Source organism: Entelurus aequoreus, linkage group LG21 (assembly GCF_033978785.1).
Source record: "Entelurus aequoreus isolate RoL-2023_Sb linkage group LG21, RoL_Eaeq_v1.1, whole genome shotgun sequence".
Classification (NCBI taxonomy): Eukaryota; Metazoa; Chordata; class Actinopteri; order Syngnathiformes; family Syngnathidae; genus Entelurus; species Entelurus aequoreus.
Window position 1 is genome coordinate 33,302,282 of NC_084751.1, and position 21,961 is coordinate 33,324,242.

The 21,961-nt window shown below is 35.8% G+C and overlaps 1 protein-coding gene across 2 annotated transcripts in view; it reads left to right on the plus strand.

Moving 5' to 3' along the window:
* slc12a2 (solute carrier family 12 member 2) overlaps window positions 1-21,961 on the plus strand; it is a 111,635-nt gene that overhangs the window by 45,456 nt on the left and 44,218 nt on the right. For both annotated transcript variants that reach the window (XM_062031524.1, XM_062031523.1), the window contains exons 3-14: window positions 3,220-3,295; window positions 6,291-6,386; window positions 6,638-6,777; window positions 7,993-8,103; window positions 10,687-10,795; window positions 12,246-12,370; window positions 13,649-13,733; window positions 13,835-13,995; window positions 14,094-14,201; window positions 16,979-17,102; window positions 17,225-17,326; window positions 20,471-20,626. In XM_062031524.1, coding sequence (XP_061887508.1) covers window positions 3,220-3,295; window positions 6,291-6,386; window positions 6,638-6,777; window positions 7,993-8,103; window positions 10,687-10,795; window positions 12,246-12,370; window positions 13,649-13,733; window positions 13,835-13,995; window positions 14,094-14,201; window positions 16,979-17,102; window positions 17,225-17,326; window positions 20,471-20,626 — 1,393 coding nt within the window. The remainder of the gene's footprint in view (window positions 1-3,219; window positions 3,296-6,290; window positions 6,387-6,637; window positions 6,778-7,992; window positions 8,104-10,686; window positions 10,796-12,245; window positions 12,371-13,648; window positions 13,734-13,834; window positions 13,996-14,093; window positions 14,202-16,978; window positions 17,103-17,224; window positions 17,327-20,470; window positions 20,627-21,961) is intronic.

Below are 21,961 nucleotides of genomic sequence, written 5' to 3' on the forward strand. Positions count from 1 at the left end.
TGCCCTTTATAATTTTGACAAAATATTAGAATGGAAAATGACACAATATGTTACTGCATATGTCAGCAGACTAATTAGGAGCCTTTGTTTGCTTACTTACTACTAAAAGACACGTTTTCTAGTATGTTCACTACTTGCAATAAGAAACATATGTTTAATGTACCGTAAGATTTTTTGTTAAAATAAAGCCAATAATGCAATTTTTTCTGCTTCTCTTTATTTATAAAAAAGTATCAAAGTACCGAAAAGTATCGAAACACATTTTGGTACCGGTACCAAAATATTGGTATTGAGACAACACTAGCTGACATGTCAAATCGTCGACAGAAAATCGCTCCGATACAAGCAGTCCTGCAGCGCGTTTACCTGGACAGCCACTTCTCCAATAAGCCCTCAAGGTTAGTCTTTTTGGTATTTTAGTCAAGTCATTTACAAAAGGCAAACATGGTAGACTATAGGCTAATAGGAGGTAGCAGCTACACAACAGCTCAGCACACAAGCTAGACACACGTAATAAGTGTCCTTAATTTAGTCCTTCTTAAACAGTGAGACGGGTCCCTCTGGGGTGGTGCAGTGCAATGTCAGTGGAAACATGCTTTATCAGTGTCATGCTTCAAACGCCGATTTGAAAAGCTGTGCACTACAAAATGTGCCCATTGTAGCCATTAATCCTGTCTTCCTCAATTTTATATAAAAAACATCGGCACATTATTTTTTTTTATTAACTTTTGTTTTCTAGGTTAAAGTAGTTTATATATTGTGCTCCTGAGTTAATGTAGCTGATCAATTTATTATTATTTATTGACTGTATTTGATTATATTTTTCAGTATCAAAATGTTTAGGTTGATCTGAAAATGCTTATAGTTTAAATACATAATTTTTTTTCATTTCAGGGTTACTAAAAAACAATGTTAATTAAGTTATTCTTTGCTCTATGATCTAGATTTCTTTCGGGCGCAAAATTTTTTCTTCTTCCTGGGGGAATGTAACAGAAAATAATTAATGAGCACTGCCTTAATTGAACAATAGTGCAATCCAAAACTCATCATTTGTCTATATAAACAAATACAGGTATCAAATAATTATAGTTGCATATTGCTTGCACATACAAAGTCTCTTAAGACAGAAGCATATCAGAAAGTATTCAGTAACAAATGTGTCCGCATCATGCAACTTATTGCGTCATGAGTTTAACTTCATGAATTATTGTAGCCACTGGGTGTCGCCAAAAAACTAACCACTCTAATTCAACTTAAAAACAGCAAAAGTCCATTTTAAATGGTTAACAATGAATAGGTTGGTGTTTTTCATACATATTGTTGTTCTTTGACTAATTTCACTTGCTCAAGTAAGTATAATTCATGCTGATATCGTATCGGATAATCATCATATTGGCCAATATCGGTATGGTATCGGAAGTGATACAAAGTTGTGTCAAGACAGCCTAGTGTTTGGTACATCCTTACCAGTTTTAGGATAACCGCATTTATCCATAACATGATAGCGACGCCAAAAAGGGTTTCTGTCTTTGACCGTGACAGTATTGTTGGTCTGCACAGGCAATGTCTTCTGTAACATGCTACTGCTGCCGAGTTTGGACGCAGTAAGAGTGATTTACAATTACCGTATTTTCCGCACTATAAGGCGCACCGGATAATAAGGTGCACCTTCAATGAATGGCCTATTTTAAAACTTTGTTCATATAAAAGGCGCACCGCATTATAAGGCGCACCGCATTATAAGGCACATAGAATAGACGCTACAGTAGAGGCTGGGGTTAGGTTATGCATCCATTAGATGGAGCTGCGCTAAAGGAAATGTCAACGAAACAGTCAGATAGGTCAGTCAAACTTTATTAATAGATTACAAACCAGCGTTCTGACAACTCCGTTCACTCCCAAAATGAATAAACAACTGTTTTATTATTTTCCCCTGACGTAAAGTCAGTGACGTGGTATTTCGTTTATCTTTTAACAACAGTAAGGTATAACATGTAGTGCAACATTTATATCACATAGTGGAGGGGAACTTTTCTTCGATTCAATAAACACGTAAAAAACAGTCTGATACTGTTACGGTAAATCAAACGTTAGTGCAATCACAATATAGTAGCACTCGAAATAGTGCAAAGCAATAACAATATATCAATAACTCAACGTTGCTCAAACGTTAATGTCACACAACACAACACACAAAATAAACATGTAAAGCTCACTTTATTAAAGTATTCCTCATCCACGAATCCCTCGAATTCTTCTTCTTCAGTGTCCGAATTAAACAGTTGGGCGAATACGGCATCCAACATGCCCGGCTCCGTCTCGTCGAAGTCGTCATTAATCGAGTCAGTGTCGCTGCTGTTGTCTAGCAGTTCAGTGACAATTCCTGCCTTCCTGAAAGCTCGGACCACAGTTGAGACTGATATATCAGCCCAGGCATTTACGATCCACTGGCAGATAGTGGCGTATGTCGTCCGGCGACAGCACTATGTCATCAGTTTCTGATTTATTAAATTGTATAACAGTGCAAAATATTGCTCATTTGTTGTGGTCTTTCTGGAACTATTTAGAAAAAAAGATATAAAAATAACTAAAAACTTGTTGAAAAATAAACAAATGATTCAATTATAAATAAAGATTTCTACATATAGAAGTAATTATCAACTTAAAGTGCCCTCTTTGGGGATTGTAATAGAACTTAATTCTAAAAATTTCTTCACAAAAAAAGAAATCTTTAACATCAATATTTATGGAACATGTCCACAAAAAATCTAACTGTCAACACTAAATATTGCATTGTTGCATTTCTTTTCACAGTTATTTTTGACAGACATTTAAAAAAAATATCACGTACTTCTGGCATACCTTCAAGTACCCCCAGGGGTACGTGTACCCCCATTTGAGAACCACTGTTTTAGATCACTAATCCTCGCCTCCATGGCGACAAATAAGTATGTTTCTTACAAGTGCCATCCCTGCAGGACGAGGAATAGTTATACATGCTTCACTATCCACCGTAGGAGGATGCAATAGCTAACAGCCAACAATATGCTAGTGCTCCTGAATGTAAACAAATGCCATTGGTGGATCTACAACTGCATGGTCGCCTTGTTACAATTTCTGTACAGTCCACTCTAGTGTTTCTACTCTAATTGCCATTGTTTTAAAAATAGGCTTACTTGTACGGTTTGTAGTCAAGCATAATCTTCCTCTTCTTTGCAGGTCCGCTGCATGTTGAACATATGGGGTGTGATGCTCTTTATTCGAATGTCCTGGATTGTGGGTGAGGCTGGAATTGGTAAGCAAATATCAGATAAATTACTGTACCTTTCACACCTTTCAAAACCGTTTAGGTAAACCTGTTCACCAGAGTTTTGCATCCAGCACCTTTTATATGTGTTAGATTAAAAGTGAGTTAGAGGTATATTGTGTGATATACCAACTCAACTCTGTAATCAATTGTACTTTAAAATCTCCAATGCTTTGAGACCACACTAGGTGAACCGCAAAGTGGCGAAGGAACACTGTACCTATGTATTGATATCAAAAAAATGTTTTATGTCATTAATTAAATCAACATTATAAATGAATTTGTATATGATTGGGTGAAATATATACTTTATTCTACCAACAAGCAAACATGTGCCTTCACAACACAACAAATATCACTCATGTATCTTTTTATTATTTTCATCCTACAGGTTTCGCAAGTGACAATCAGATATTTGTATCCATTCCTTAGTCTGTAGCAACAATATTTTATTTAATTTATGGAGGAGCTTTTAGGTCTTTTTTTAATTAGATGTAAATTAATTTCACAATTTCATATTCATGAACACTTACAATATGTTTATGCCACTAATATGTCACATTCATCAAACCACTAACAACTTCTGCGTCAACCTTTTTAAGTAAGGTTTTCTTTTTTGAATATATCACTTTTCTATTATTTGCAGTATGAGCAACGTTCCCTCTAAGGTGCACGCATGTGCAATTGTGCACTGCTCAAGCGTCCTCTGTGCACGGCAAATCTATGCCACACACAAAATCAAAAAAATAAATAAGCGCATAACAATTTTCGACACACGGACACGACAGAGAAAACAGTTTTCGTCATCATTGTTCAAATATTGTAACGTCTGTCGAGACGCTTTGAGGACATGAATTCCATTGATCACTTTACTGAGCAAAACTCTTTATTGTCGGCCATAAACACATCACCAAAATATTAGTAAAAAAAATGATATCTAGCAAAACTGGTCATTTTCTGCAGTAAAAAACCAGACCGAAAACAACTTTGTTATATTATTTATATATATTCTCACTTGTGCCAACACATGCACATATGGCACTTAGCCAGTGATGCGTCTACAGCCACACAAAAAGTCGGACAACTCCAACACCACACATAGTGTCATTCCAGGTCGTTACACTATGATTTACCAATCAAATGTGTGCTTATTCTAGTGTAATTTATTAGTAATCTTAATTTATAAATATTATTCATAAAATGCTGTTAGTATATTAAATAAATACTAATAAAAATATATTTTTTACAAACAGAAAGTTGCAGGAATGTACACATGATCCCCTGCTTACATCTCATTGTGCAACATTTGAATGTTTTAATGGGAACTAAATGCAATGTCTGAAAGGGGTACAAATTATTTCCTAAGCAGGACGTCCACCCAGACAAACAATACAAGTACACAGTTCATGAAAAACAATATTTTTTGTTATTATCATTGTAAGTGGGCCTAAACACTTACATTACTTTGTAGAAAATCATCTCATGGAAATGACTGCTGTCGTTTGATTATAATAATAAGAGAATGTTGTCTGTCTATCTGTGTTGGCCCTGCGATGAGGAGGGGACTTGTCCAGGGTGTACCGCGCCTTCCGCCCGAATGCAGCTGAGATAGGCTCCAGCACCCCCCGCAACCCTGAAAGGGACAAGCGGTAGAAAATGGATGGATGGATGGATGGAGATTGAACTTGTTATTTAGTCAGGTTTGGGACAGGTGTGCTGCTGGTGTAGCCACAGTGTGCACGTCTGATGTTGCTCACATGGACTCCACTGAATGCTCAGGGAGTTTTTGCGTTTGCTCACACACATGAAAAATTAGAGGGAACATTGAGTATGAGTGAAGTTAAAATCTTGATAGCATTGTTTTTTCCCCAGCCTTACAGTTAGCTTATGGTACAGCTTTGAATGATACAATAGCCCATGTTTCAACAGCAGAGTATGTAGGCTTGATGGCATTAGCTGTGCCAGGTCTGTAAATAGCTTGACATTATTATACCAGCATGATACAACACCCCCATGTGTATTCTCTATGTATAATTAAGGGTTCTGAATAATGTAATATTAGACTATAGTAAGTTAGGTCATTTAATATTATGGCCGTCAATAATAACACATAACCAATATTGTTTGATTTGAATGTCTTAATTCGATTATAAGCATAACTAAATGCAATGTTGATCATCAATATTTCCTAAACATTTTTAATTTTGAAGCTCTTTCGGCCACTCCTAATTTAGCAGAATGGCAAAGAATGATATAGTAGGAAAAGTTATCTGCAGCCTATGATCATAGAGCTATCTTCAGCACATTGAGAGACAGTTTTGATGAACACACACTGCAAAAAGTCAGTGTTCAAAAACAAGAAAAAAAATACAAAAATGAGGGGTATTTTATTTGAACTAAGCAAAATTATCTGCCAATAGAACATGAAAATTTGGCTTGTCAAGACTTTCCAAAACAAGTAAAATTAGCTAATCTCAATGAACCCAAAAATACCTTAAAATACTTATATTCTCACTAATAACAACTGTACTACTATATGAGTACGTATTTTCTATTGTTTCATTGAAAATAAAACAGCAAAGTCCATTTGGCTGTCATCTGTTTTAATATGAGACACAATTGTGTCAAAGTCATGATTATTTTTTTCATGCTTGAAATAAGAATATTACTTTAAAAAAGTAGTTTTATACTTGTGAGTGTTGATGACACAGCTTTGCAACAGTTGATATTCTAGTTTCAAGCATGTCTTACTCAATATAGGTCATACAATCTCAGCAATAAGCTGTAATATCTTACTGAGATAATTTAGGACCAAAACACTTAAAACAAGTAAAACACTGACATAAAATCTACTTAGTGAGAAAATGTATCTTATCAGACAGAAAATAAGCAAATATCACCCTTTTTTGAGATATTTAATCTTACTTAGATTTCAGTTTTTGCAGTGCATTCTAAAGATAAATATCATTGTTGTCTTCTCCAGCTTTGTCCTGCTTAATTGTTGCCATGGCTACTGTTGTGACAACGATCACTGGTCTCTCCACTTCTGCCATTGCAACCAACGGATTTGTTCGAGGAGGTATATTTTTACATTAACGTGTATATTTTATGTGATCCATTATTTTCTGGCATTATTATTCATGTTTACTAATGCTATTGTAATGAGCATTTTTTTTTATATAGTCAAGTGGCCATATGTAATGGACACCCCCAACAATACACACACTCACGCACACAACCCATCACACCAAATCCTTATTGCACATATGAAATGTAATTCTGTCCTAAAACTTTGGCATTCATAATGTGTCCATGTTCTTGTCTTTGCAGGCGGAGCATACTACTTGATCTCAAGAAGTTTGGGGCCAGAGTTTGGAGGCTCAATTGGTCTAATCTTTGCCTTCGCCAATGCAGTGGCAGTGGCTATGTATGTGGTGGGCTTTGCCGAAACTGTCGTGGAACTTCTTGCTGTAAGTTTCTTTACCGATGTGACCGTTGTGCAGTTGGTATTGCATTTTGTTTGTACTCTCACCTCACATTTAACAGTGAGGAGAAAAAAAAGAGATGTTTCTGATTATTCCCACTTTTGCATTTTGATTAATTGTGTTTATTCTCAGTAAATCACTAATTAACTTAAAGAAAACAGAACGATATATTGAAACAAATGCCATTTTATTGTCAGAATCAATCAATCAAAGTTTACTTATATAGCCCTTAATCACAAATGTCTCAAAGGGCTCAGATCCCACAAAAAGGCAAGAAAAAAACTCAACCCAATGGGAACAACGAGAAACCTTAGACGGGACCGCAGCGCAATGGATGCTGAGTGGATACGGTTAATAATGTGAAAGTCCAGTCCAGAATGTCATACAGGAATTTAAAAAAAATGTTTTACTTAAAGGCATGTCATTTATTTGTTCAAAATGTATTAACAGTTTTATGAAAAGTCCCAGGTGTATTTTGAAGTTAAATTTGCCAGCGAACACACCAGTCAGTTTGTCATCTCATTTTTCATTTCAGTCAATAAAATCAAAGTACAAATGATGACAGCTCCACCACTTTAGTCATATTTTCTGCGCTTAAGAAACTTCTTTTATGACTTAAGCTCCAGAATTCTCCTGTTTGTTTGATATTGTGATTACTGCCACAAGTGATGGAAAAGTGTATTACAACTGAGTACCACTGCGGATCGTACGGACCACAACTGAGAAACAGATATTTTTTGGCTCCTGGCCAATGGTTAAGAGACGCTGCTCTATACAACAGGAGCACTCTAGTGTTGTTAGGCATTTGATTGAAAAATATTTTTCTTGCAAGTTTTGAACTGAATTTGCGGGTATGGGGCCGAATTTGCTCTGAAAAGCCCTGAAGTAAAGGAACACATGCTGTCAAAATAAATTGTGAGATTAATTTGCGTTTATACATGATTAATGCAATAATGTTTTGTGATTAATCACATGAGTTAATGTGTTAACTTTGTCAGCGCTCAATTTTATATGACCAAATAACCAGTTACAAAATAGTGTCAAGTGTATATACAGTACTGTATGTGTGTGGCAACACATCGGCATGTTTTTCCAAATCCCCTCCCCCCCTTGTTTGTATTATGCCATGGAGTGTCCTAATTTAATAACCTAATTTAATAACTCACATGTATGTAAAACTATTTGCATTCTGTCTTTCAGGGTTTCGATGCCCTCATGACAGATGAACTCAATGATATTCGAATAATTGGCACCATCACAGTAATCCTTCTCCTGGGTATATCTGTTGCAGGAATGGAGTGGGAAGCAAAGGTATGGATCTTATCTAACCTAATCTCAAGTACATTTATTAAATCAACAGGTTTAATTGTATAGAACAAAGGCGACTACTATGTGGCTGCCAAAGCCAAATAATTTTTAGTAACTGTTTTATATGGAACTGTAAGTTAGCACATATCATATGTAAAATAAGACATTAGACAAAGCCACTGTAAATAAAGGCTTCAAAATATTTTCTAAATCACGATTTGTTTGAAAAAGGTCGATGTCTTGAAAGGTGTATGGGGTAAGGACAAGAACGACATTTTATTTCAGGTTATTTGATGAATAGAGTAAGAGAAAATTATCATATTTTTGTTTAGCTCGTATGTTCTGGCTGTGGAAGGAAACATGGTCCTCTGACACAAAAGGCAAACATATGAGCTTTTAGTATTGACAAAAAATAAAGTGTAATCTGTCTTCTTTTTTTCTCAGTGGTGACACTTGGGGTGTTTATTTCACAAAGTTTCATGTCAACAATATTGCCACCTTCAAGTGGAGCAACATGCTTTTCTTCTTTTGATTAAATGTTTTATTTTACATGCTCATGATTCATATTGCTGTAACTCTTCTCTCCACCTGCATTTAACTGGGTTTAACTATCTTATTGTTCATTTGCTGCGTGATGTCAATCATTGCAGTGCGGCGCATTGTCACATTAGTAAGAAACTGCAGTGACACAGGGCAAGTCGGTGAGCTGGTGGGCAGTCTAAAAGGAAACAGGTGTCAGCTTGAACGGCTGTTTTCTGCTTAATGCAAGTGTCTGATTTTTCTCCGTTCAATATCAAACAATCAATCAATGTTTATTTATATAGCAGGCTAATATACATTTTTAGTCCCCCCCGGTTCATTGTAAGTTCCTGTACAACCGAGTCCATTAAAATAGTACATACAATTCAAACACCACAATCAGAAACCATGAACAGTACATTTTCGTGCAAGACTTATTTCATGTAACAATAGGGTACAGAGACCTAAATAACAAATTGCTGCATGCCATTCACCTACAATGGACCAGAAATAAAGTGACCATTGCGGTTCAAATGCGTAAGGTAGATGGAAAAGTACTGTAGTGCTCAAGTGCATGTGTGCTGATATATTGCATATGATACTGAGTGTGCCTAAAGATCTAAATGCACATAGTTACAGTGCTGATATTGCACATATTTAGCATTAACAGATGTGTTTATGCATAAACTATTGAAGCAGAAAAGCATATATAGGTGCATCTATCCATTGTATGCATTATATTACAAATAATGCCCAGAAAGATTGATATAATCAAACATGGTCACAATTCAGCTTTACCAAGCTGGTTAAGTTTTTTTTAAAGGTCTTTGTTATATCAAATATTTCAAATGTACAGATGGTAGTGTGCTGTTTACATAAGGGGGTCACCAGGCCCCTTGTTCTAAAAATAGCACACTTACCAGTGAGTTGTCTAAAATGTTATTTTATCGTGTTGCTATACCTTTGAGTCACCCTTGCATGATGTATAGTTAAAAATGACAATATTAGGAATAAAACTATTTTTTTTAACATATTTTTTACTTTTGATGAAGTCTCGTTCAAAGATCAGTATTGTTGGCCCCTCGGCAGCATTTCCAGAATGCCCGTCACCTTGGGAACCATGCTGACTAAGACCTCCACGGTCTGATTGACTCACATTTGAAAGACAAAAGCAAGTTATTAGCCTTCGACCCCGAAAGGGACAAGCGGTAGAAAATGGATGGATGGATGGATGTTCAATACTTACACTAAAGCTTGTAGTTGTCAACTTTATTAAAAACAGCACACAGTAATTTCTTATGTCCCTTTTTTAATATTTAGATAACAGTATACTTCTCTAATAAAGTAATAATCAATTAGCCTTATCAGCGAGCCTGAAAAGGACAAGCAGCAGAAAATTGGACGGACAAATGGAGTTATTGCGTACACAGACGCCAAGGAAGTAAACATACAGTATTTCATGCTTTTATGTTGTCTGAAGAGGAGTCATGTCATGTCCAACAGTTCCTGAAGGCAGCAGCCCTTGCTATGCTGGCCAAAGTGCCTTCTGTGCACATCATAACACCGTCATGCCTAAACTAAAACTAATATTGACTAATTATTATTACTTGTGCTGCAAGTTTGTAATGAGAAACTGGAAATATGTGATCTACCATATTGTAACTGTATGTATGTTTGGAATATCTCAACCATAACCATGATTTAAATAAAAAAATGTCGGTGGCTTGTTAAAATAGAACATGGTGATTTCCTACTAAATATTGTACAAGGGATCATCTGAAAAATGTAACAATTGCAAATATTGATAAAAATAGTGTTATGTTGATATTTATGGTTTCCTACATTGTTAAATATTTTTTGATGGTTATTTTGAGAAATTAATATTGTGTGTGCACTGTCAGGGGACAGTGCACACAGTCAGAATTGAAAGGAAAATGTTTGAAAAATAATTATACAATGTTTTTCCATGTGTTTTTTTGTAAACTAAACATTTTTATAGGCGATTGAATTATATTATATTGTATTTAATTGTAGAATAATAACAAATTGTAAAATGTCTCTTTTCAGGCACAAATCTTCTTGCTCTTTGTACTCATCACTGCAATATTCAACTACTTCATTGGAACCTTCATCCCTGTTAAGTCGAAGGAATCTGTGGGCTTCTTTGGCTACGATGGTATGACATCACTCTTACAGTATATAAAGCTATAGACAGACAATCAGTCCCTTTAGGGATTTTGCGGGATTTTTTATTGTGATTGCTGTGGCCTAAAATGCCTTAATTTGCAGCAGGTTTTTCGCAGTTGCGTTCCAATGTTATGAGGTTTTTTTTGGTTTTTTTTTTAAACAATCAACTTGTGATTTTATGAATTTTCTGTCGATGTTTCAAGTGTTCCTTGTAACGTTATCCTCAAAAAGCATAGACTTAAAAGTAGACACTAAATGGCAGTAAAAGCTCATGCTCAGTGCTCATTGTCGGGATTACTGTACTGTTTTGATTAATTACAACTAGTAATAGCTCTAGCACCCCCACGACCCCAAAAAGGGACAAGCGGTAGAAAATAGATGGATGGATAGTAATAGGAGTAACTATTATGATTACAGAAAGATATGCCGCCAACTACTTCCTTTAGTAGTGTCTGCAACTTGTGTGGAGAGCTGTCTGCTCTGTCGTCCACAAGTTGCAACCATTTTCCATTTTAATTTTACGCTTAGTGTTTATCGTAAACATTGATTTATATTCAAACACATTTACCTCCACAACAAATGTGTTGTAGAGTGTGATTTGTAGCACAAATTTTTGTTTGTAAATGAGAGACTATGAGAGATTATCATCACACTCAACACATTCCAAGATTTCTAACTTATAAATGCTGCCTCTTTGCTAGGTCAGCATTGCAAATTTAAAATATGTTCCTAATTGTCTTACCCTGTATAAATAAAAGTTAAATAAATACAAAAACACATTACACTATACAATACAAATATGATACTCTATGAAGACCGGATGCCAGTGTGTTGATAAATGCTTATATACTACATTACCCAGAATGCTTAGCGCTCTCGACAGTAACAGGAAGTAGGTCTGAGTTTAGCGGAAGGATGACAATTGTATTGTTTGATCAGTGAAGAGTTGATATATTGTTACATGTTGTTGATCCTGATAAGTTGACATGCGCATTTGAGTGTCACTAAGAGACTAATTGGATTGCCGAAAATGACGCTGACTAGCCAAAATATGCGGGGAAGTTGTAGAAATTGGACAAAGTTGCGAGACCCCGCATAATACTTGGGGATTGGTTGAATTTGCCTGCGTTGGTGTGATTGTGACATTGGGAATTCCTGGAGGGACTACATTATATTAATATTATTATTTATTTTATTTTTCCAAAGAGTCAGGTCATTTTGATGTAGGGTCTCGTGTTCCAAGCGGAGTCTAATATGTCCATTTGCAATCAGATTGTATTTCCAATGTGCAATATAAAGCCAAAGCCTTTTAGTTGACCGTTTTTGTTAGGCCAGTTTTTGCCCCATTTATTCTTCGTGATTAAAAATGTTAAAAAGGTTCAATTTGTCATTATGTTTTATGTTGTTGTTTTTTTACCTTGTTGTTTGTGTTCTTTCAGGTTCTATCATGTGGGAAAACATGGGTCCTAACTTCAGGGGGGAGACATTCTTTTCTGTCTTTGCAATCTTCTTCCCTGCCGCTACTGGTATTCTGGCTGGGGCCAACATTTCTGGAGACCTTGCTGTAAGTCAACTGTTACCAAAGCGGTCATCAGACAACAGACAGCAATTACTTTTATTTATGTTAAACTTGTGATGTATCTATTATTATTATATTATTATTACTGCCATTACAAAGGAATTTAGTATGGAAAAAGTAAATTTTGATCATTTGCTTTGATCCAGTATGCAGAGCCTATGTGGTCAAAGCATTTGCAACGAAGCGTTGTCAATGCAATGTGAGCTGGCTAGCTAGCACGGCTAAAGTATGTCCGTACTCAGTGCAAAACTTCTACAATAAGTTTTTAATCCTCGCCTCCATGGCGGCATATAAACTACATTTCTAACAAGTACCCCTGCAGGACGAGGAAAAGCTAAGCATACAACAACCCAACTCAAGCCAGTTAGAGCAGGAGGCAAAAAGCCATGCGAACTGATAGCTAGCTTTAATTTCATTTATTGAAACAACAGTAGAAAAAGGGCTTAGCTTTAAGAGAAGTGTTGCTGGAACCGTGTTACTGTACAGAAAATATTAATCAGCTATTAACATGGAATTATCAAGATCATTGTTAAAGCATCTGGAGAAATAATACTACAAGTAATACTGTTTACATGTCAGCAGCCAAACTTTTTATGAAATAAATGTACACATACACAAAGAATGACACTCTGGGAAGAGCTATTTTAACTTTTTTTAAATGCTTCTATTATAATTAATATCTCAAATAATATTGTTGTTACATATCTTAATTGCAAAAGATTGCAATTTATGTGGCAATATGGATTTAAGGCTGTTACACCCATCCCTATGACTAGTCCTTGTCGCTGGTGGATAAGGGTTTAAATATTGTATTTAATTGTTGAATAATATTTTCTTTCATGTTAGAATGTATGTATGTATCCATTAACCCTTTGGTTAATGGATCAGTTTTTCTTATATCTACTGATACTGGTTATTGCTTTCTATTTGAGTAATATCTCTTGATCAAGCCTTTTCTAACATTCAACACTACAAAATAATACATCAAAAAGTATGTATATTTATGCTGATATCGTATTGGATCAATGTTCAATACCCAAAGTTGCAATATTGGTATTGTATTGGAAGTAAAAAAGATTAATCTGGACACTCCTAATGTTATAGTAATAACTACGGTAGTAGCAATAAACATAACTGCATTCCTATATTTGTAAATGTAATATAATATATACATATATATTTCAATAAACTCTTATATTGGATCAAATTAGATTACATACTCTATAGTACATGGGATTTCATATTTCCTGATGTTTGTTGCAGGACCCACAGCTTGCCATTCCCAAAGGAACACTCCTCGCCATATTGATCACAGGGATAGTTTATCTGGGAGTTGCTGTCTCTACAGGTGCAGTGTTCTCTTTAGAACCCTAATAGAGTACTCAATGTTTTCAAAATCACCACAGTACTTAAAAGTTATTGCATGCGTTTGAAATGTAATTACTCCAGGTTCCTGTATTGTGAGAGATGCCAGTGGAAATATGAATGACACCGTCAGTTCTCAGTTCATGGCAAACTGCACTGATGCGTCTTGCAAATTTGGCTTTGACTTCTCTGCCTGTAAGAGTGACAAAGATGGCTGCCGCTATGGGCTCCAAAATGATTTCCAGGTATTTTCAGTGTTTCATTTTTGAATGTCTGTTTAAGTTTGTACAACGCTCAAGATAACATTGTTGCAAAAAACATTGATCAAAATTCTTCTCTTTAGGTTATGAGCATGGTTTCTGGTTTTGGGCCCATCATCACTGCTGGAATCTTCTCTGCCACTCTTTCCTCGGCTTTGGCATCTTTGGTCAGCGCACCTAAAGTGTTTCAGGTACGTCACCTAAAACGTATTAACGTTTCCCTAAACAAGAAATTAGGGTTGTACGGTATACCGGTATTAGTATAGTACCGCAATACTAATGAATCATATTCGTTATTAAATTGCCTCTAAAAGTACCGGTCCCCCACCCGTCGTGTCACCCTCAGGAAGCGGCGCTTTAAGACATGGCCCGCTAGCTAGCTGGCGGCTATGTTCAACATGTTCAAATGTATTGATACATTTAAATATATTATGCATTTTTGAAAAACTGGTTTAAAATATTGAGATATGTTTGTTAAATGTTCAAATCAAAAGTATCAAATGTTAAAACTGATTTCGGATTGCAAAGCTTTAATGAAAGAGGCCCAAAACATCGGACTTTGAAAACCCCTGATGTAGGGATGCGGCGATCTATCAGTTACCGGTCAGTGTCTGTTGATTTTTTTGGGCAAAATTTATGATCGCCAATGCTGATTAAGGCCTTTCGAAGCCAATCACAAAAGCCAATCCCCGCTTGCTGATACTTGATTTTTTGGTACACTGGCTGACTAACAATATAATTATTTCCGCGAAGTAGGCTTATTATTGATAAATCAAATATTTTCATAGTTACAGCATTAACAAATACTCTTTATGACGTTTTGAATATTTTTTTTACATTATTAGAGCCCTCTAAACATGCAATAACACCCATGTAGTCATCTTTACACTCATTTCACCCAATACGATAGCCTTGATTTTTTACTGAGTTTAGCTTTGAGTTTGTACTGTACTTACTGGTATCCCGAAGGATCCTCCAAGCGTCATTGCTACGACCGTCGCCCGGCCACTACAACATGACCACAAGATAGGGTAATTCCTCTAAGTTAGAAATGGGCTTTGAGTGCTGAAACCACAGGCGGAAATTGTTCTGCACAAAGTTGGTCAACTTGACAGTCGTAGCTATGACCATTAGCTGTATTGTTAACATTCCATGTTAGCTTTGCGTGTCTGCGTTGTCGTTCCACATTGATCACGTCTAAGCTAGTCTAAGTATTATTGATGTCAAAGATAAAGTGCATCAAAAGATTTCACCTCCACTTTGGCCGGACAATTGCTGATAGCTAAAGGTTATTAACAGTCTCAGGTAGACCTTTCAAGTGCTGCGCCGAATGTCCGATGCTACGTCCAGCTATTGTCGTTCGACATCGGCTCACACTAAATGCTCATCAATGTGGAGATGTGTTATTGGTGAGATAGAGTAGCGCCAAGGTTAGCTGTCTATCGTTGTTAGCAGTGTAACCCAAACTCTTGTTGAATATAGGTAACTTAAAACATTTAAATAATGTGCAAAGTTTGTTTATTCCAGCAATTAGATATGCAAGGTAATTCTAATGTATGAAATAGTCTCGTAACATTTAACTCAAGATATTTTTAAGCCTTCTTTTGATATAATATCCATTAAAATGGCTTACATCTTATTAAAACCTCCAATTTAAAATCTCAGGCAATTTTGGGTTTTCAAAAACTGTAAACCATGATCATCAAAATTTTACCAAATAATGACTTGACGTTGCATGGAATTACCGTAATTTCTGGACTATAAGCCGCTACTTTTTCCCCTCGTTCTGGTCCCTGCGGCTTATACAAGGGTGCGGCTTATATACGGCCTGTTCTTCTCCGACACCGACGAAGAGTATTTGGGTGGTTTTAGTACGCAGGAGGAAGACGATGACACAATGATTAAAGACTGACTTTTCATATACCGGTAGGCTGGTTATTTTGATAACGTACGGGCGAGCACTTTTTATTACTTTGCACCGTTGTATTATTTGTACTCTGCACGAATGCTGTTCGCCATGTCAAAGATGTGAAAGTTGGATTGAATGATTGAAAGATTTATTGTTAATAAACGGGACGCTTTGCGTTCCCAAACAGTCATCTCTGTCCCGACAATCCCCTCCGTGGTAGCAGGAACCCCTATATACTACGCTAATTACACATCAAAACCCTGCGCCTTATAGTCGGGTGCGGCTTATATATGGAGCAATCTGTATTTTCCCCTAAATTTAGCTGGTGCGGCTTATAGTCAGGTGCGGCTTATAGTCCGGAAATTACGGTAGTTGATATCATGAATTGCTGAAATTAATGAACTTTTGCATGATATTCTATATTGTCTTAGTTTCTCCTTTTTTCCACAATATGGCCACACATAATTAATAGTCACAATACTGCACGGAGTGCGTAATATTTATAATACACAAAAATGTTTTTATTTTAACACTTAATTCAAGCCAAACTAATTTAGAGTATGCTTAATTTTTGTTATTTTAAATCCTCGATGTGGTGAAGTCTCGCGATATGAAGTGCAATGTAACGAGGGACGACTCTATAACCGTCTCACTTAAAATGCATACTCTTCCCTCTGTCTACCCTGCACTCATCCAATCACCAGTCAGGACAGCTGGAAAATACAATTTTAAAGGAAGATTGTAGTCGACGGATATTTTTTAAGTGCACATTTCCATCGCACTGGTGTTAAAAAATGTTCGTCGATACAGTTGGAAATTAAAAAAAAAAAAGTCAGTTCACATAAAAATCCACGCGGTGTTATGCGCATTTTGTTCTAGCCAGAAAAAACAACAAAATAGGACTGACACATAAGACAATGTGAGCCGAACCAAAACAAAAACCGCATACACCAATTGTGACAAGATCTGAACTGGGAATTTTGTAAATCGTTCCACCCCTACTCCTAATAGAATATATCAACAATATGATTCTGTTTTTTCCCTGCATCTTCTTCTTAGGCTTTATGCAAAGACAACATCTACCCCAGCCTGACCTTGTTTGCCAAAGGTTATGGCAAGAACAATGAGCCTTTAAGAGGCTACATCCTGACCTTTGTGATCGCTCTTGCCTTCATCCTCATTGGTAGGTGGCCCAAACTGCTCATTGATATACTGTACTGACAAGTGCAAAATAATTGTTTTCTTATTGTTACACGACTGCCATATTTAAGAACTTCTGGTCATCTAAATATTTTGTTTTTGCAGCGGAACTGAACATCATCGCCCCCATTATCTCTAACTTTTTTTTGGCCTCCTATGCCTTGATCAACTTTTCCGTGTTCCATGCTTCATTGGCTAACTCACCAGGTAAGTTTTGGACTGATAAATCCTAATGTGGTCATGAACGCCACAAGAATGATAGAAGTTTGGAAAATGACTCGTGTTATACGTCGACATACTTTGGGAATTCTGTAAAATCTTTAGAGATTGAAATTGAATTGAAATTGTGGAAATTGGCTGGATAGCAACATCATGAAATCCTGGAGCGACTTTTTATTAGTTTTACGAGAGTACATTGACGCTTTAAGGCCATTATGGCACATCTGTTAAGGAGATTGCTTCAACAATCTGAGCAGAATTTTGAACATTTTTGGCAACGTTAACATTTATCTGCTGGAATCAGAAGGTACTGCTGGATCAAAGCCACAACAGTCCATTGTGGTTCTGCTTGGATTAGTGCGTTTAGTGAGAGCTATTTCATTGTGTTGCTCGCATTGCTTCCACAAAAAAGGCAATGTTTTTTAATAGTTTCTAGAAAACTATCAATTCAAATATTGTGGAATATATTTACAATGTTAGATGGAATGAAGTCTTATTACTGATCTTTAAAATGTGCACTGATTGAACTGCAATGTTTTATATTTTACTTATTAAATTATGTGCTCTCTTCTCCTATAATCTCAGCGCTCTAGCTGTGCTGCAGGTACAGATTCTCTCACCAAGCAGATTGTTTTTGTCGTACATGGACACAAATGGTACATGACTCAACTTGAGGCAAACTGTTTTCAAAATATTGACAGAAAAAATTACAATAAAAAAAATATCAATAAAATCTACGCCTCTTTGTAGCCAGTCTCACTCAGGGAAAAACCCTGCTAATTATTGAGTTATGCCTCAGTCAATGTACCATTTATGTCTTGTGGTTTTAGACTTTGTCATTGTATAACAAGGCAGAGCAACTATGTCCCATCACTAAAAACCAATCAGCCTAGTTTAGTTTCCTTCATAACCAGTCAATAAAGTTCCTTTGCAGCTGTTATAACTTTGTGATTTATCGTGTAACAAACTGATAACTCATTATTTAACCCTCTATTCATCCTCTTGTAACATTTGACCTTGTCAGAGTTCATTTAAAAAAGTGCTTCTCATGTTGTTGGCCCATTTTTAGTCGAAAATAATTATATTTATTTGACAAACCTACTCAACCTAATAATCTAATACTTTTTTCCTTCATTTTAACAGAATTGTACATTTTGCAGGGGTGTATATTTAGATACAGTATACCAGCAGCCCGTTTACACAACAAGCTCTTTTTCTGTGTAGCAGTTTGGTATGATCAAGCACAGAAAGGAGGGACAAAGTTCACAGAACAATGTTTAGAAATGTTTTGGTTTAAAGTTGTCCCTCGTTCATGGCTGTTTGTTGGTTCTCAACCCAACAGTGATAAGTGAATTTTCCTGACACTAATCAACTAGTGTCAGTTAAAGTATAAAAAACATGTTTCTAAATATGTTAGCACAAACCTTTTTAATAGTTTAAAACAGTTTAAGAGCCCTGTGGACATGAAATAACACCCTCATGTCACCTCTACTCTCATTTTACCCAATATAGTTGACGTAATAATATAAAATAAGACATATATTGTACTGTAATACATATATGACATAAATAAGCTTGTAGTAGTGCTGGGTCAAACGATACTGACGCGTCAATGCCTCACAAAACAAAAAGGGTGATACTGTCCCTTGATTTATCAATGTGTGTCACTTTAAGTAAAACAACTGATACAACTGCTGTGCCATTTGAATGAAAGGACTGCTCATACTAAAATAAGTCATAAGAGTGGTGTGTTGCATTTGACATCAGTTTTCATCACCATAATTGATCTAAATGGAACTAACTAAAAGTGTGGCATAATTTTGATCTTAAAGAGCCAGATAAGGTAAATGATGTTATTTTCCTGTTTGCTATTTGACTCATTGACCAGAGCAGGGCTGTATGCCATACTTTTACTGTGGTGTCTTTTACCCATTAGTACTGTACCATAGAGTCTCACACATTGGCACACAAACAGTTCTTAATCACAACCACTAACCTGTGAAACTACAGCAACTTGTTCGATGATGAAGATGGTGTGCTGTGCAATACAGTACACTACCTTATATGTATTATTTTAAGTTCATTTAGTCATTTTTATGCGTGAAAATGCTTAATTAAAGCCAAAATACGTAATATTTGCTTAAATATGTATATTTTTGTCTATAAGAGACCATCGTCTAACCCAAAACGAGGAAACATGGTATGATTTAAAAAAAATAATAATAAAAAAAATAAATAAATATATATATATATATATATATATATATATATATATATATATATATATATATATATATATATATATATATATATACACTACCGTTCAAAAGTTTGGGGTCACATTGAAATGTCCTTATTTTTGAAGGAAAAGCACTGTACTTTTCAATGAAGATAACTTTAAACTAGTCTTAACTTTAAAGAAATACACTCTATACATTGCTAATGTGGTAAATGACTATTCTAGCTGCAAATGTCTGGTTTTTGGTGCAATATCTACATAGGTGTATAGAGGCTCATTTCCAGCAACTATCACTCCAGTGTTCTAATGGTACAATGTGTTTGCTCATTGGCTCAGAAGGCTAATTGATGATTAGAAAACCCTTGTGCAATCATGTTCACACATCTGAAAAGAGTTTAGCTCGTTATAGAAGCTACAAAACTGACCTTCCTTTGAGCAGATTGAGTTTCTGGAGCATCACATTTGTGGGGTCAATTAAACGCTCAAAATGGCCAGAAAAAGAGAACTTTCATCTGAAACTCGACAGTCTATTCTTGTTCTTAGAAATTAAGGCTATTCCACAAAATTGTTTGGGTGACCCCAAACTTTTGAATGGTAGTGTGTGTGTGTGTGTATGTATATATATATATATATATATATATATATATATATATATATATATATATATATATATATATATATATATATATATATATATATATATATATATATATGTATATGTATATACCGGTATTAGAAAAAATGACAGCGTGAAGCGGCAAAATTCAAAGTGGCGAAGGATGACTGCACTGTAGTATCAGAGCCTTAACAGAGGAGGTATAGCTGTTTAAAAGAATCACAGGTCATTTAAATTTCTATGTCTTGCATTTAAACTTGTATTATTAATTCCCCAGGATGGCGCCCCAGCTTCAAGTATTACAACATGTGGGTTTCTCTTGCTGGAGCTGTACTGTGCTGTGTGGTAATGTTTGTCATCAACTGGTGGGCTGCTCTTTTCACCAACGTCATTGTCCTGGGTCTCTACATTTACGTCAGCTATAAAAAGCCAGGTGAGTGTCTTCCATCATTTATTTCTGTTAAAATGTAAAACTTTTTTAATTTCCCACACACTGCAATGAATGAGAACATACTTTTAACAGAATTAGACATATTTGTGCACACGCCATTTAATCAGCTGAGCAACAGCGGCATTAACAGATTGCTTAAAGGGGTCATATTATGATTTTGTTCCATACATTTAAAGCAGTTCCTTTTAGTCTCCATAACATGTAATTGTGGTTCTTTGGTCAAAATGTTGCATAGATTACAGTATGTTTTAAAGACCATTTTCAAGCTGCTTCTTGCTTTCTTGTGGGCGTTCTTATTTACGTCTTCTCCACGCCCACTTTGTTGTCGATTTTAAAGCCTCCATATCTAGTCTATTGACTGGTATAAGTTGGAGCCGTGCAATACTTTGTATTAGAAAAGATAGCAGTTGAGGATGCATGTCTATGCACGACCCAGTCTGCCCCACAACAAGGGAATAGTGAAAAAGGAGCTTAATGACTACAGCGCAGGCTGCAATGGCGGACGCGGCAAGGCACTATGGGTACATTTCTACCATATGTGAATAATCAGCTGACGTCACACCTGACAAAAACGTCACACAATAGTAAATTCCAAACAGCTCGTTTGGCAGTGTTCTCAAGTTAAAAGTTAAGCTTTTAACTTTTCTGTCGAAATGAGCTGCTTTGTCAAAAAAAGCTATACGTTGCTATTCCTGTTTTAAACAATGTTGAAGAAAACGAAAATGTAGGCTACCATTATTTGCATCAGTGGGAATTTCCTCACACTCTGTCTACATGCATTGCTTACTGTCCATTAATATACAATGTAAACTTCCTCACGCTTTAATTGTCTACATTCGTTGCTTACTGTCCATTAATATACTATGTAAACTTCCTCCCAGTGTAAGTGTCTACATGCTTACTGGTCAGTAATATAATTCAAAATACTTACTTACTTGTAGCGCGAGTGACAAAGTCTACATGAGGTAAGTCTACACAAAGTATATAATTTTGATTAAGGAAAACTTTAGCCTTGATGCGTATGCGTGCGCATGCTCAGTAGCGTTGGGTAGCTTTTTTTTTATGGGTAGCACATTTTGACATAACAGCTGAAGTATAAAGGAAGGCAAGATTGTTTTATAAATATCTCCGCCATGCTTCCACTGTTTGGTGTCATTTTCGGGACTTATGCCGATCCCAAAGACATAGCAGCAGGTACCAATAGGTAAGAAAAGTTGTTTTTGCAAAATAGGTCTCTTTTAACTTAGAAAGTTTTTTGTTATACTGAGGAATTCATTGGTTTAACTGCAATTATTAAAGTAAATTATAATCTACTAA